At 44.7% G+C, this 17,127-nt stretch overlaps 1 protein-coding gene across 4 annotated transcripts in view; it reads left to right on the forward strand.

Moving 5' to 3' along the window:
• LOC138661579 (acyl-coenzyme A amino acid N-acyltransferase 1-like) overlaps positions 1–16,900 on the forward strand; it is a 64,638-nt gene extending 47,738 nt beyond the window's left edge. For all 4 annotated transcript variants that reach the window (XM_069746400.1, XM_069746407.1, XM_069746391.1 and 1 more), the window contains 2 exons: positions 57–259; positions 15,279–16,900. In XM_069746400.1, the coding sequence (XP_069602501.1) occupies positions 57–259; positions 15,279–15,875 (800 nt within the window). In that variant the 3' untranslated portion in view covers positions 15,876–16,900. The remainder of the gene's footprint in view (positions 1–56; positions 260–15,278) is intronic.
• The last annotated feature ends 227 nt before the right edge of the window (positions 16,901–17,127 follow it).

Here is a 17,127-nt window from a genome sequence, read left to right on the forward strand (position 1 = left end):
TTTTTCTGGGCTTCAGTATTGTAGAATCCATTTTTTCCATTTTGTCTTCTCTCTAGGTGAAGGACCCTTTGTTGGAATTATTGACATGTTTGGAGGTGTTGGTGGCCTACTAGAGTTTCGCAGTAGCCTCCTGGCCAGCCGTGGGTTCGCCACTCTTGCACTGGCTTATTTTTATTATGATGATTTACCTTTGTTCCTCGGTGAAGTGGATTTAAAATATTTTGAAGAAGCCGCTCAGTTTCTATGTAATCATCCAAAAGTAAGTTAGAATTTTTTATAGAAACATGTCAGTGAGTCTTACGTTTTATGGATTCCTTCAAAGACTTGACATGTCATTAAAGGGTTGTTTCCATAATATCACTTGTACAGTAGATCAGCGGCTTACAATCCTAAATACAAAATCCTAAATACAATTAATTACTAAAAAAAAGCCCACCGATCCAGATATCACTGATTGAAAACCTGCATTTCAGAGGCTTTTGTACTCTTGGTTGTCTATGGATAAGTCCTGCAGTTCATCAATGAAATGTTGCACATGCTCAGTATACACCTGCTATTCTTCTATAGTAGATAGACTTTTCTTAATTTCCAGTGACATGCCACGTGTGCGATTACACCATCCTCCGCACTGCAAACCTGTTGCTGTCGAAGGGAGTGCAGCTATCCTTCTCTCTGGATGAACACTAGTTGTGTGATAGATACAGCAGAGCAGAAGTACCAGACACTGGATGCCTCCTACCAAAACTACAAATGAAATGCAGCGGGGCCATTATGTATAGAAGGGGTGTAAAACTCATTTTCACCAAGAGCCACATAAGAATTATAGCTAGCCTTCATAAAGCAACTGGAACACTGGTGGCTGTGGACCAATTGTGCCATGGGCTGGAATTACCTTGGAGAAGCATGACTTAGTGGCTACCTGGTCTTCAATAGCTCCTCTGATGGTGAGGATAGGCTTAGACCGCAGGATAGCCACCAAGTGTTACTGCGGGGCAGTGTCCAGACCTGCAGTAGCTGACCCATGTGTTAGAGCAGGTATGCGAGGTACAGAGGAATGAGACAAAAGCGTAGTCAGACAATCGGGGGTCAGGGCAGGCAGCACAAGTTCAGGATAGAAAGCTGAGGTCAGGAGCGGGGAGAGCAAACAGTACGAGAACACAAGCCTGGTCAGTAATGGGAGAAATAAGCAATAGAACACCTTGACAGGAACTAGACGCAAACAGCATACTGGACCCTAAGCCCTGGCAAAGGTGTGGAAGGAAGCAGTGCCTGATATAGAACCTGCTGGATGGTGATTAGCTGGAGAATCCAAACCCTGCAGGACACAGCGGAGTTAAATTCTGCAGATTCTGGCTGTTGCCCTCCTATAGCCATTTGAAATCAGAATACAGATGCAGCAGTGCTGAGGAGTGCTGCAAGAGACAAACTCAGCAAGTCAGGCTGACATGACGAGAAGCAGCACCATGACCATGGGGAGTAAGGTGGCGCTGAGGAGGCATGTTAATTACGGCTATTACAGTCACTTGTAATTGTAAGTGCTCATACAGATGTCTGTGCCACTTGGTACGAGCACAAACTGCAATGCATGGACTGGCCAGGGACTAGTAAAGAGCTGCCCCTGGATAATAGGCAAAGAGAATTGTTTTTTGGCAGCTGGGCTAAGAGCGCTTTCATTGGGTAGCGGGGTTAAGAGAGCTGTCTTTGGGTACTAGGGCTAAAAGTGCTGTCCCTGGGTAGTATGGCTATGAAAGCTGCCCCTGAGTAGTAGGTCTACATGCGCTGCCCCTGGGTAGTAGGGCTGGCAGACCTGCCCCTGGGTAGTAGGGCTGGCAGACCTGCCCCTGGGTAGTAGGGCTGGCAGACCTGCCCCTGGGTAGTAGGGATAGCAGACCTGCCCCTGGGTAGTAGGGCTGGCAGACCTGCCCCTGGGTAGTAGGGATAGCAGACCTGCCCCTGGGTAGTAGGGCTAAGAGAGCTGTCCCTATGTAGGATCCTGCTATTCATGTTCTGAAACTTCTGAATCAGGTGTATCTTCATGTCTCTCCAGAAGTGAAGGGAACGGTATTTCTGGCCCATGAGGAACAGGGCGGATCGTGAGATCCGTTTACATAATTTCCTTTTTATTTTTAAGGTTGAATCCCTCCATGTTGCTTGTACAAAAGTAGCAGTCATCACTATGATTTTGCAGATCCCTTCAGATCATAGGCACATCAAAACAAAAGCTCTCCTTCCCTTTAGACCACTGTCGTACTTGTACACAAACAGATCACACTGTATGTGGAGCCCGTGACTTGTCCTGATCATCTAGTTTTACACCAAAGTCCGCATAATACACTTTTCTGTTTCACGTTGTTAGAAACAGAAGCTTAATCCACCACAAGGACAAAATACCGAGAGGAGTCTTGGTAAGCGCACCACCACACTCTTATGAACTCTGTCTAAAAGAAAATCTGCCTTTGCTCCCCATAGAAACCAATCACAGCACAGCTTTCAGTTCTTATACTGATGAGGTAAAATGAAAGCTGTGCTCTAACTGGTTGCTGTGGACATCACCACACTGTTATGAATTGTGACACAAAAAATCTGCCTATAGTGCCCGTAACAACCAATCACAGCGCAGCTTTCATTTGTTATACTACTGAGGTAACATAAAAGGTAAGCTATGATTGGATGTTATAGACACCACCACTCTCTTTGGATGCTGGGTAGTGATGAGTGAGCATTAAAATGCTCGAGTGTTCGTTGCTCGGGTCAAGCAGATTGGAATACTCGGGTACTCGACCCGAGCAAAGAGCCCAATGTAAGTTTATGGGAAAACCAAGTATTTTTACAGCAATCCCCCCCGGGAAAAACATTTGAAAATGATGGAAACACTGCTCAAATGACACGGGAACATCATGAGGATCGCCCCTGGAAGCATTCCTGACTCCTAGGTCATAGCTGTAAACAATGATGTCAGAGTTTCACGCCATTTTTACAGGTGCACCAAAAAGCATACAAAAACGTAACCAAAATGGATTTTGCTGGGAAATATTATTATTATTATTATTATTATTATTATTATTTACTTATTTATATAGCACCATTAATTCCATGGTGCTGTACATGAGAAGGGGTTACATCAAAATACAATTATCACTTACACACATTCATTCCAGGCTAATGACTTGTATATAAGGCAAAATAATTTACCCCAGACCCAAGTGTTCCTCCACCACTTGGGCTATGTTCACACGCAGCGTTTTTCAACTTTAACATTCCTTTCAACCAATACAAAATGCATTCACTGGGAAATGTCATTGTAACATTTAAAAACCCTAGCTGGGCATGTGGTGTGTGACACATAAGGAGGCACATCTTGTTTCATTTCTGAAAGGGGGACTCTTAAAGTCACACAGCCTATTTTTAGAGGGGCATCAGGCGGCATTAATATTCTTAAAGGGCCATTATTAAACAGTGGGTCTCCTATGCTGTTATTGCCTATGAAGTGAGTGGATGGGCTGCCAACAATAACAATGCACCCCAATACCCCTTTCACGAGAGGTACAGGAGGGCTTCCTGAAAAAATGTTGCATTGAATTCAAGGCCTGCCTTGCTATCGAGTCACATGCACCCCAATAAGCCTTTGAACCCAGGTACTGGATGGCCACAGGAAAATCCACTTCACATTCTTCAGTTGGTCCTGCCATACTGTTTCCTTATGCACTGAATGCAAGGGCCTCCTTGACCCAAATTTGCACGCACCCCAATCCCCCCTCGGAAGAAACAGAGGAGGGCCTCATAACAAACTGTCCCATTACAAAGAAGAGGGTATCCTAGACTCGTAATGCCAATACACGAAGTGCATGGGCTGACAAACACATGAAATCGTGAACCCTGGAGATCTAGTGGTGGAAAATGATGAGAGGTGGAGGAAGGCCTCAATAAAAACTAGGCCCAATTTAAAGGAGCGGGTCTCCTAGACTTCTAATGCCCATACACTTTGTGTATGGGCTGAAAAACATTTCCCCATGGGGGTTACATTTTTTTAAAATATACTATAACATGGGCTTCATAGACACTCTTGCCAAAAAATTGACTGTAGCGGCACAGAAGACGTTAAGCTTGGTGATCTAGTGATGGAGAATGAGGAGACATTGCTGAAGACCTCATTAAAAACTAGGCCCAATGTAAAGGAGTGTGTCTCCTAGACTTGTAATGCCCATGCATGCAGTGCATGGGCTGACAAACATTTTCCCAAGGGGGATACATTTTTTAAAAATATACTATGGGCATTATAGACACCCTTGCCAAAAAATGGACTGCCTGTAGTGACACAGGAGATGTTACGCCTGGTGATCTAGTGGTGGAGAATGAGGAGACATAAAGATATATCCTAATGAAATCAAACAAATAAATAAAAAATGTGAATCCACCGATGAAAGTAAATAACAAAAGGGAGGGGCGAACACAGGTTCATAGATTTGTAGCCAGAATGTGTCCAACGAGATATGTTTGTCCCTAGCAACAGCTCAGAGACAGGGCTATAAAAAAAAAAATAATATAAGTCTTTGAATAATTTTATATTGTAGAGGTATACACTACCTCATTAGAGGACTGTACAGAGATAGGGTAAATGGAAAATATAAGAATAAATGGGAATAATAGACGTACATCCTTTATTTATGACATGACGTTTCCAATTAGTAATGGGCATCATAAAAACACCCTTGCACAAAAAAAAGTGTGACTTTGGCATCACGGAATCCGTTCACCCTGGTTTTCTACTCGTTTTTGATGATGAGGATGAGGATAAGGAGGGGGATAACAACAAACAGCAAATCTGGAAGCGTTTACCCATGTGTGGTTGTGAAGAGGTGCATGAGAATACACCTCCCCAAAAAAGAGAATGTATTAGAGGTTATGTTTCGCTGCTTTCACTTGGTAGTGTACAGAAGTCTTGCCCAATCCAGCCCTTGTTCATTTTTATAAGAGTCAGCCTGTCAGCATCTTTAGTTGACAGGCAGATGCGCTTATCTGTTATAATTCCACCAGCGGCACTAAAAACCCGCTCTGACAGAACGCTAGCAGCAGGGCAGGCCAGGACCTCCAAGGCATAGAGAGCCAGTTCATGCCACGTGTCCAGCTTGGATACACAATAATTAAAAGGCACAGAGGAATCCTAGACAATGTTTGTACGATCTGCAAGGTACTCCCTCAGCATCTTCCCAAACATTGCACTTCTTGTGACAGCACACCTTGTCTGTGCAGGCACAATGGAAGGATCTGAGAAAATTGTCCCAGAACTTTGCCATTGTTCCCCTGCCTGAGCTGGATTGTACTTCTGTCTCTCTTACTTGGACTCCTTGGTTGTACAACAAACTCTGACGTTTGCTGCCAGTGTTCTCACATGGGAATTTTCTAATTAAATCCACTACAAGGGCCCTCTGGTACTGCAACATTTTAGTACACCTCTCTGCCTCTGGCAGAAGAGATTGAAAGTTCTCCTTGTAGCATGGGTCTAGAAGTCTCACCAACCAGCAATGAGTGTCATGAAAAAATGTTATAATGCGAAGGTCATGTGAAACGCAGCGCAACATAAAGTCAGCCATGCATGCCAGACTGTTAACAGGCAAGACTTTCATGTCCTCACCAATAGGACGACTGACCATCCTGTCCTCGTCCTCCTCATTATCCTCCTCCTCCCTGTCCTCAGGTTATCCCCGCTGAACAGACGGTATAAAAGCTGTGCTTGTAGCGCATGAAAGTAGCTCCTGTTCTTCCTCCTCCTTCTGATTGCCTACCAATCCACATTGGGAAGACATGAGGCTGAGCTGAGTGTAATCCCCCTGTATGGTTCCTTGATTCATGTCCTCGTGCTCTGCCTGCAATGCATCCTCTTTAATTGTGAGCAGAGGGGTTTTCAGAATGCTGAGAAGCGGGATGGTGGTGCTAATTATGGCGTTATCGCCGCTTACCATCTTGGTGCAGTCCTCAAAGTTTTGGAGGATGGTACATATGTCTGACATCCATGTCCACTCCTGAGGTCTTATGTGTGCAGTCTGAACTGAATATCGATGGCCTTGTTGATGTTGGTGGTCAACAACTGCCTCTTCTGCTCACAAATCCTTTCCAACATATGCAGAGCAGAGTTCTAGCGCGTGAGGACATCACACACCAGTCGGTGAGCCGGAAGCTGCAAATGCTGCTGAAGCACGGCAAGAACGGCTGAAGCTGTAGCTAACTTTCTAAAATGGACAGACAGATGGCGTACTTTCACTAGCAGATCCGGCAGCTCCGGGTAGCTTTTCAGAAAGCGTTGAACCACGAGGTTAAGCACATGGGCCAAGCAAGGTACATGTGTGAGCTCACCTTGCCTCAGAGCTGCCACCACGTTCCGGCCATTGTCACACACGACCATGCCTGGCTCTAGCTTCAGCGGTGTCATCCAAATATCTGACTGCTCTTTCAGCGCTGTACACAACTTTTCTGCATTGTGCGGTTTGTCACCTATGCAAATTAGCTTCATCACAGCCTGTTGCCACTTGGCTGAGGGAGTGCTGCAGTGCTTCCAGCTTCTAACTGATGTGTTGATTTCAGAGATGGAGGCTGAAGAGGAGGAGGAGGTGCAGGAGCTGTACACTGTGGGGGCAATCCTGATTGACGTTGGGCCTGCAATCCTCGGTGTGGGGAGGATGTGTTCCATCCCAAGGTTCGACTGGGTCCTGGCTTCCACTATGTTACTTACTTACTTACTTACTAACTATGTTACTATGTTAACCCAGTGTGCCGTCAGTGAGATGTATCGTCTCTGGCCACAAGCACTTGTCCAAGTGTCTGTGGTTAGGTGGACTTTCTCAGTAACAGCATTGTTGAGAGCACATTGGGAGAAATAGTGGCAACTGGGGACCGAGTACCTTGGGATGGCCACCACCATCAGGTTGCGGAAAGCTTCCGTCTCAACGAGCATAAAATGCAACATTTCAAGTGCAAGCAGAAGAGAAATGTTAGAATTTAGGACTGTGGCCTGTGGGGCGTTGGCTGGGTATTTCCACTTGTGTTTCAATGACTGGGGTATAGACAACTGAAGGCAATGCTGGGACAAGGACGTGGATGGGCTTGATGATGGTGCTGCTTGACTGTGGGCAACAACAGGTGCAGGGCTAGAGGCATCTTCACATGCACGGTGGACTGTGGATTGGCTTGTACACAAAACAGTGGAAGAAGCAGTAGTGTCACCTGCAGACAGTGTTCATGGAGCCTGGAGTTCGGCCTACAAAGTCGGGTGCTTTGCTGCCATGTGCCTGATCATGCTGGTGGTGGTCGGGCTGGTAGTTTTGCCACCCCTGGTGATGTGGGCATGGCAGGTGCTGCAAATGGCCTGTTTGGGGTTATCGGCAGAGTCTTTACAAGTAACCAGACTCGGGAAGATCTAACAGTTAGAATAGCAACTTCCCTCATGTTGGTGATACGGGGAACGGATGCACGCCTTCTATCTGTGGCCACCACACTGCTTCTTCCTGCCTGTTGAGGTGATATGCCTCATTCCCCATGTGTGCTGCTGTCCTCGCTCTGCATGTCCTCCTGCCTGGTTGGGTCAGTCACTATGTCATCCACCACCTCGTCTTCCACATCCGCACCCTGCTCCTCCTGACTTTCTGGAAATTGTCTCATCATCGTCCACCTCTTGTGACACTTTCTCACCATCGCCTTTGTGTGACCATGGCTGGTCAAAGTGGGTCGCCCCCCAAGGGCAGTGGGGTACTCGGTACCAGGTCCTGCGTTTCACAGGGGGATGTCATGGTGGCTGACCCAGTCCGTGGCCCTGCAACGTTCGTCTAAAAGGGAAAGGTCTTTAAGGGGATAAAGTTTATGTTTGTGACGCCACCTGCAGCATTTGGTCAGGGTGACCGACGCTGCTTTAAGGGGTCCTCTGGGGTGATGTTATGGCCGCTAGATGGTATACCTTCCCACAGTTGAAGTATATCCCCCAGGGCTTCCCAGTATGTAGATGGTAGAATAGTGAGAGGTGCAGAGAAGAATGAGGACACAGGTTTGCAGTCTCTTTACTTTTTTTTACTGTTGGTTTCAGCAGCCACAGTCCAGGGCACCAGATCACAGGGCAGGTAGAGTCGGGCCGTTTGGAGGCAAGTCCAGAGTCCCCTTATCCAGGTGGAAATCAATATCCTTCCCTTGTGCTGTAGTGGTGTAGTTCCTTACTCCTCTCCTTCCTTTCCCTTTGTCTCTCTGACAGGAACTGAACTCCTTTTCCCTCCAGATCAGGATGTTTTATAGGGGAGTTCACCTTAAACAGGCTTAGAGCTCCCCCTTCTGGTCTGGAGTGTGAACATGTTGCATGCATTGTGTTACCTGATAAAGAGATCTCCTTCATTGCCTCCAAACGTAATATCTCTCTCCCCGTGAGGAAAGCGACATTACTGTGACGACCAGGACCCTGGGGCACCACAAAAGCTTTGGGCATCTCTGCATGCGATCTCATCTGGCCCCACTTCAAGTTGACCGGCTGAGAATCCAGAATCTTGAAAGAGAAAACTGAACAGCTCTTCGGAGTGTCCAAGTGTGCGATCAGTTATCTCAGGGCACTCGGCATTGTGGGAGGAAGGAGGATCAGGGTGAGGAATATCCAGGCCACACTCACGGCTACTGAGACTTGACCATGTGGAAGACATGGTGGTGGTGGTGGTGGTTAGTAAGTGACTGGAAGCATTATCCGCTATCCAACCAACAACCGTTTCACACTGCTCTGGCTTCAATAGTAGTATGTAGATAGACACAATAAATCAACCAAAGGATTATTCTTCACTGGCATTGAAAAGGTCCATCAAAATCCAAGAGGGGGGACTTTATCAGTAAGATGTCTAGAGCGGAAACGCAGTGGATTTTTACCCTAGACAGCGTGGCCCCAGGTGGTTTGAATCAGGAATTAGAACTATTTGCTTTCCAGTAGTATTTTAACTGGTTATTTAACATTATATTTAAACACACTATGCGTGGGGGGGTTTGTAGTGGCCAACTAGTTTAGCACTGTTTTTATATTTGACGCACAATATGTATATTAGGCTTGATTCTTTTATCATGAGCCCTATTCAACTAGGCGGGTAGGGGTTTATAATAGCAATCGGACCCCAGCGGTGACAGGGTGAACACAGGATCCAACCAACCCCAACCCCCCAGTTTCCCTCCCCTTTTTTCCAGGGGACGAAGCATTTCCGTGCGAAACGCACATCGGGTGTGGTGGGTCCCCAGGAGTGCTCCTTGGTAACTATACCTTAATATTGGTTCTCTCATACACTTGTATTTTTATACTGCCTCTATTTTTGTGCTTAACTGTACATGGTCACACAGTTGTCAGACATAGTACTTTTGTGAGTTTATATATATGCACTGTTTGGAGTTACTACCAGGGTTACCCACCTTGTGTTACCAATAATAAATAGCAAGAAACTCTTGCTTTTTGGCTAGTACATATATATTTTATTATTATTTATATTAATCTTTTCCTCATGTCCATCCTGACATACAACAGCCAATAGAGGGTGATATAGACATTGGTTGGAATGTTCGGGGATAATAGGATGGGTGGGACGCAGATACGGCTGCATATAGGACAGGGGGGTCAGGGATAACGGTAACCCTGACGAAGAAGAGCTTAGCCTCTTCGAAACGCGTTGGTTAGTCTTCCTTCCCCCTCTTTTTGAGCCGTTCGGTGATCCATACTGATAGTGATGTCACTAGTAGGAGGAGCCTACCAGCCATCTTTTTTCATTCCTCGTGGTTCCCAGGAAGCGCTACCGGCCGGAGCGCCCCTGGTCCCATAGTGCGCTCGACTATCCGGCACAGCCAGTGCCGCAACCCCGGACAACCACACCAATAAACCCCCAGGAGAACGCTGCACATGGTGCTTCATCGCTTAACATAGAAAGGACCGCAACCCCGATACCTGCAGTTAGGGTTGAGCGAAATGGGTCGGCCATTTTCAGAAGTCGCCGACTTTTGGCAAAGTCGGGTTTCATGACACCCGACCCGACCCCTGTGTGGGGTCGGCCATGAGGTCGGCGATCTTCTGAATCTGGTATCGGAATTCCGATCCCGAGTTCCGATATGTTTGCAATATCGGAAATCGGTATTGGAATCCATATTTAAGTGTAAAATAAAGAATTAAAATAAAAAATATTGCTATACTCACCCTCGGACGCGCCCTGGTACTAACCGGCAACCTTCCTTCCTTTATATATACTCACCCTCGGACGCGCCCTGCTTCTTTCCGGCAGCCTTCCTTCCTAAGAATCAGCGCTTGAAGGACCTTCGGTGACGTCGCGGCTTGTGATTGGTCGCGCGAGCGGTCACATGGGCGGTCGCGCGACCAATCACAAGCCGCGACGTCATCTAAGGCCCTTCACGTGCTGATTCTAAGGAAGGAAGGCTGCTGGTTAGTACCAGGGCGCGTCCGAGGGTGAGTGTAGCAATATTTTTTATTTTAATTCTTTATTTTACACTTAAATATGGATCCCAGGGCCTGAAGGAGAGTTTCCTCTCCTTCAGACCCTGGGAACCATTGGAAACCCAATGCACTGCATTGGGTTTCGTGTTTCGGCCGACCCCGACTTTTTTATAGGATTGGCCGATTTCACTCGACCCGACTTTTGAAAAAGTCGGGTTTCGTGAAACCCGACCCGATCCTATAAAATTAAGTCACTCAACCCTACCTGCAGTCTGTAGTCAGCACGCAGCAGCACTTCATACACCTAGGTAAGCTTATTGCCTCAGTTCTCTTTGGCGACAGGATTGCAAGGTTATGTTGTGGGCAGGTCGCCAAGTGATTGTATTGCTACTGCTGTTCTCCTTGGTGGAATAGTATTGTTGTTTTTGCCTGGGGCACCTTATCTTTGGATTACTCTGTTACTATTATTGTTTCTCCTCAAGCGTGGTTTCTACCCCATTTAAAAAATTTTTGGCTTTCTGGTGAATGTAAAAAAAAAGTAGAACAAGGCTAGCACACAGAATTATGCTACGTTTGACTGCGAAAATACGATTTTTCAAACACAGATACACCAGGACTCAGCCTGACAGACTGTATAAATTGTTTTTTGGGGAATTTAAGTAAAAAACAAAAAAGTAGAACAAGGCTAGCACACAGAATTATGCTACGCATGCCTGCGGAAATACAATTTTTCAAACACAGAAACACCAGGACTCAGCCTGACAGACTATAAATTATTTTTTGTTTTTTGGTGAATTTAAGAAAAATAGCACAGGGTCAAAACACCCAAGATTTTCTCTTCTTCAAATGGCTAACAGCACAGAGAAAAAAATTATAAAAAATAACTTTTATTATTATATTTAAAAACTACCTTCAAAAAACTGTGTCCAAGTGCAAAACTCACAAACACTTAACTACACGTGTCCAAACGGACCAAACAACATAGGGATCCAAATATTAATTACAAAAAGACCCTATATGATATAACGGAGACCAGTTCCAATTTCGATCCACATTGAGATTGGATATCAAATCCTATGCATTTATAGACTATGAAAAATGTAATTGAGATCTCAGTGTCATGTACGACATTTGATTCACAAAAATCACAGTCTCTATGTGGACTAGCTTGTTTGGGTGGGTCCACAGATACCCATACTATTTTGCAAAGCAAGTAAGTTGGAAAGATCTCACCCGTCAGCAGATCTGGTGCCGACCATTCGTTCTTCCCCTCCGAGTAACCGCTCTGCAAGCTTACAAGGGCAGTCCACAGCTGACCCTTTTATCAAAATCCCAGGGACGTACAGGGATGTTTAGGGCTATTGATAAAAGGGTCAGCTGTGGACTGCCCTTGTAAGGGCGGGAGCAATTTGGGGTCAGTGCCGCAATAGCCTCTACAGGGCATAATAGGGCAAGACTACCCCATCTCTCCCAGCTTGCAGAGCGGTTACTCGGAGGGGAAGAACGAATGGTCGGCACCAGAGCTGCTGATGGGTGAGATCTTTCCAACTTACTTGCATTGCAAAATAGTATGGGTATCTGTGGACCCACCCAAACAAGCTAGTCCACATAGAGACTGTGATTTTTGTGAATCAAATGTCGTACATGACACTGAGATCTCAATTACATTTTTCATAGTCTATAAATGCATAGGATTTGATATCCAATCTCAATGTGGATCGAAATTGGAACTGGTCTCTGTTATATCATATAGGGTCTTTTTGTAATTAATATTTGGATCCCTATGTTGTTTGGTCCGTTTGACACGTGTAGTTAAGTTTTTGTGAGTTTTGCACTTGGACACAGTTTTTAGAAGGTAGTTTTTAAATATAAGTTATTTTTTATAATGAATTTAAGAAGAAAAAAGTTGAACAAGGCTAGCACACAGAATTATGCTACATATGCCTGCGGAAATTCGATTTTTCAAACGCAGGAACACTAGGCCTCAGCCTGACAACAGACTCTATTATTTTTTTTTTTGCTGTTTGGTGAATTAAAAAAAAAAAAAGAGAGAACAAGGCTAGCACACAGAACTTTGCTACTTATGCCTGCAAAACTATGATTTTTAAAGAGATACACCAGGCCTCAGTCTGACATAACAGACTGTATGCAATTTTTTTGTTTTTTTGGTGAATTTTTGAAAAAAAGAAAACTGCAGCTATGTATATAGTAAATAAGCAGCAGGAGACAGTTACGGAGCTTTGGGAGGTATGCAGTGGCAGCTATATACTCACATACAGTGCCTGCAGACCTTGCACTGATGTGGATATGTGCACATAGACTCCCCTGCCTACCTAGCGCTGAAATCTCAGGACCCCCGAATTAGCCCTAAAAAGGACTGTTGGTTTCTCAGGAGTTGTGGACTGAACAGTTGCAGACCTACATTAACTATTACAAGGACGATTCTGACCCTATCTCAGCAGCAGCTCTCCAAGCGGCGAGCAGGGCAGCGCTGGGTCTCTTATAAACCTGATGATGCTGTGCGGCCAGCCAATCACTGTAATACCACAACAAAGATGGCTGCAGCATTACAGCGAATGGCTGACAATCCCTGAGCATAGTGATACTCGGGGGAGTACCGAATAGTGGCGCGCACGTTCACTCATCACTAATGCTGGGTTAAGAAAAATTTCTCTTCCCAGAGCAGCCAATCACAGCACAGCCTCCATTAATTTCTAACAATCTAATGACCCTAAAATCATCCAACAAAGGTCATGCAAAGGGTTCAAGTATGGTGCAAGGAAAAGCTTATGGAGTCAGTGTATGTGAAAAAATTGTACGCGATGGAATTTTTTCATTTATTTTGCTGAGATCCGCAATCAAAAGTATATAAAAATCGCATCTTACTTTTCAAACAATTTTGCCCCTGCAGACCTGTTATCCAAAGGTATTATGGCTACTTTATATGGGTTTTAAGACTATAAGAAAAACAAAATTAAATTCTTGGATAACCCCTTTTAAAATTTTCTCTGAATGGTTGTATTAAAAAATACAGTGATCACAAAGTATTTCCTTCTGTGATCTCCAGCTGTGATCTGTGAGGTAAACCTGACCCTTAGGCCATGTTCACACGATCCTTTTTTTCATGCGGAATTGCCGCGATTTTCCCGCTGCGGGTCCGCAGCTGTTTTCCATGCAGGGTACATTACATTGTACCTTATGGAAAACAGGAACTGCTGTGCCCACAATGCGGAAAATAAAAAAAAAAGCCGCGCTGAATAGCTGCGGGAAAAAAGAAGTACCATGTCACTTCTTTTTTTCGGAGCCGCAGCGGTTCTGCACCCATTGACCTCCATTGTGAGGTCAAACCTGCAGTAAAACCTGCAGATGAAAAAAATATCTGCGGATTTTACTGCGGTTTGTGGTGCAGAACCGCTGCAGCAGGAAGTGCGGGGAAGCGAGCGGAAGTGCGTGGGCGGAGTGTGGCTGCCCCCCCGTGCTCCGATCCCGCCCCCCCGTGCTCCAATCCCACCGCCCTGTGCTCCGATGCCCCCCCCAGTGCTCCAATGCCCCCCCGTGCCCTAATCTCCCCCCTTATACATACCCGGCGTCCCGGTGTCCGTCCGGCTGTCTTCTCCCTGGGCGCCGCCATCTTGCAAAATGGCGGGCGCATGCGCAGTGCGCCCGCCGAATCGGCCGACAGATTCGTTCCAAAGTGCATTTTGATCACTGAGATATAACCTATCTCAGTGATCAAAATAAAAAAATAGTAAATGACACCCCCCCCCCCCTTTGTCACCCCCATAGGTAGGGACAGTAAAAAAATTAAGAATTATTTTTTTTTTTTCCCACTAAGGTTAGAATAGGGTTAGGGGTAGGGTATTTTCAGCCATTTTAACCCTAAAAAACTTCATAGAAAACACACAGACTCTGCATAGAAAACTGCATAAAAAAGGATCAAAAAACGCATCAAAAAAGGTCAAAAAAAGGACCTGCGTTTTCTGCCAAGAGCTGCAGTTTTTTAAAAAACAGTCCTGAAAAAAAAAGATGGAAATCAGGAACGTGTGAACATACCCTAAGTGTTGAATTTATCTTCAGCGCCACCACAGGAAGAAATTTTGCATTTCACTACACCTATCAACAGCAATAGGGCTTGTGTGTGAAATGCAGGACAGGACTGTTGCATAGTTTGGTCGGAGAAGAAACTTGTAAGAGTAGATTATATGGGGTAATTCAAGTTTTACCTACACATAACATGAGGTACATGCATCAGCTTCTTAATACAGCATAACAAGAATTCTGAAGGATCATTTACCAGAGAGAAAGTGAAACCAAAGTACAAGTGTACATTCAACTAAGCATACAGTATAACAGTAACAGCATCGCCATCTACTGTCAGAGAAGTGTAAACTCCTCTTGCACACAAATAAGTCTGTATCTGTTACATATCTGCCAACGAGGACTGCACCTCCATTCTCCTCCACTCTTTACTCTAGCCAAAAGATGAGTATTTTAAGCAAAGGACCCATCCCTCAAAATTTCTCAAATTGAACAATTGAACAACCCCTTTAAATTCTAGTGTTGAAGGAGTTGTCCTGTTGAGATTACTAGGACACATGGACATCATATATGGGGACCTCTGTCTAGCGTTCGCTGTCATAGTCCAGGTTGGCCAGCGTATTACCTGGTCAACCATTTATTTGAATGGTCGGCTAAACCTCATATTACTGCCGTAAAGCAGTGGCAGTATTAATGACCAGAAAACCGATAAAAGATTGAATTTGCTCCATTAACTGTTCACAATATTATTAACCTATAGATTTATGAATCAATGTGACAATACATTTTTACTTTTTAGGTGTCAGGTGATGGAGTTGGAGTGGTCGGTATATGTAAAGGAGCTGAGATAGCTTTGGCTATGGCGTCCTTCCTGCCTCAGGTCGCTGCTACAGTATGCATCAGTGGAACCAATGCCGTGAATGGCAACAATCTAGTTTATGGTGATCACTTTATAAAACCCATACCCTACAAAATGGAAAAACTTCTGAGCACAGACTTTTGGTCTTACAATTTTACCAATGTAGTAGACGATCCAAGAAAACCAGAATTCCAGGACTCTGTAATTCCCCTGGAGAAAGCCAGAGGCCCCATTCTCTTTTTGGTGGGAAACAAAGACGAGCATTTGGATGGTTTGTTGTTTGCTACAGAAGCAAAATCCCGTGCGGAAAAATATGGCAAGAAGGATGTGTATGTGCAGTGTTATCCAGGAGCAGGACATCTTCTAGAGCCTCCGGGTTCCCCTTTATGTCCCTTATCAAAGGGTCATTACTTTCCGCTTGCTTTGACTTGGGGTGGAGAACTTCAGCCACATTGTAGAGCACAAGAAACTAGTTGGAAAGAGATGCAAGAATTTCTCCAAAAAAATATTAGGTGCTCTCGAAGGAATAAATTATGAACTCTTCTATTTGTTGGGTGATCTATATACCATCCCACATCCTATGCATAAACCTGAAAATAACGACTATTGCAGCTTCCATTATCTGGATGGGTTGGCCACATGTAAATGTCTATATGTAAAGGGAATCAGTCAGCTGATTCATGCTGCATAAACCAAAGGTTGCATGTTTCAGAACCTGGCTGAACAAATGCAGCCAAGTATGCTTTTTTTTCTGCAACGCTCAATAAAACATCATTTAAATATCCGGGACCACAGGAGAGATGTCACTAGTCTAGTGCTGCCCATGGCTGGCTTCTCTCTGCACCACTCCATGTGATTAACACAGGTCTCTCCTTATGTGTACATTGGGAGAGACCTGTTAATTCAGTCAAGCAGTTCGAGGAGAACCTGGCCAGGGTGGTGCTGGACTGGTTTAGTCTCTGCCTATGATTACCGTGAAATGCTAAAAACATTCCTGGCTTTCATTCCTGCTAATTGTGATTTGGACAGCATGTATCAGCTGACAGTTTCCCTTTATGGATATGGAAATTATATAATTATTTGGACATATCGCTGTCATACAGGAGAGGGTCCTCCACCCAAGACCATGGAGATATGATAACAACAAGCATCGGCTCTCGATCTGTTGGTTTCAGCCATCCATTTATTACATAAAAAGCCATTTATCTGAATGCCCACCATGTACTACAGCAGTGATTGCTCGATTTGCTTCTTTGTCAGGTGTCTCCGGAGTGTAATCCATAATAATTAGCCAATTGTTGTGCAAGTTTCCATATTAAAATGATTTTCTGTGATGAGACATCTTCAACCTCTGGAGGTTCTGAAGCACAATGCAAGTTTTGAAATAAAATTCCCACCTATCAGGGTCTTCTTTTTGTGGCCTCCTCATTAACCATGCTCCAGGTGTGACTTTTCTAAAGATGTATAACTTGACTGAAACTTTGTAATTTGACTTTTATCAACTCAATGTTCTATTATATTCCTTCTTTAAAGTAAATTGCATATAAAGCTTACATAAAAACTTTTATTGTCCAGCTGCAATTTATTACATTATACATTTATTAAAGGGGTTGTTCACTTCTTATTTGCTCTGTTGGGTGCTTTGAAGGTTAAAGAGAACACGTCTTCTTACTTAGATGCCACAATCAAAGCAGAGTCCCTGTTCAAAGAATATCTTTCACTCTCGTTGGCTATTAGATACTCATTGGGACAACACTATCAGGATCCTGTCAGCTCCGGCGAACTGCCA

Source organism: Ranitomeya imitator, chromosome 1 (genome assembly GCF_032444005.1).
Source record: "Ranitomeya imitator isolate aRanImi1 chromosome 1, aRanImi1.pri, whole genome shotgun sequence".
Classification (NCBI taxonomy): Eukaryota; Metazoa; Chordata; class Amphibia; order Anura; family Dendrobatidae; genus Ranitomeya; species Ranitomeya imitator.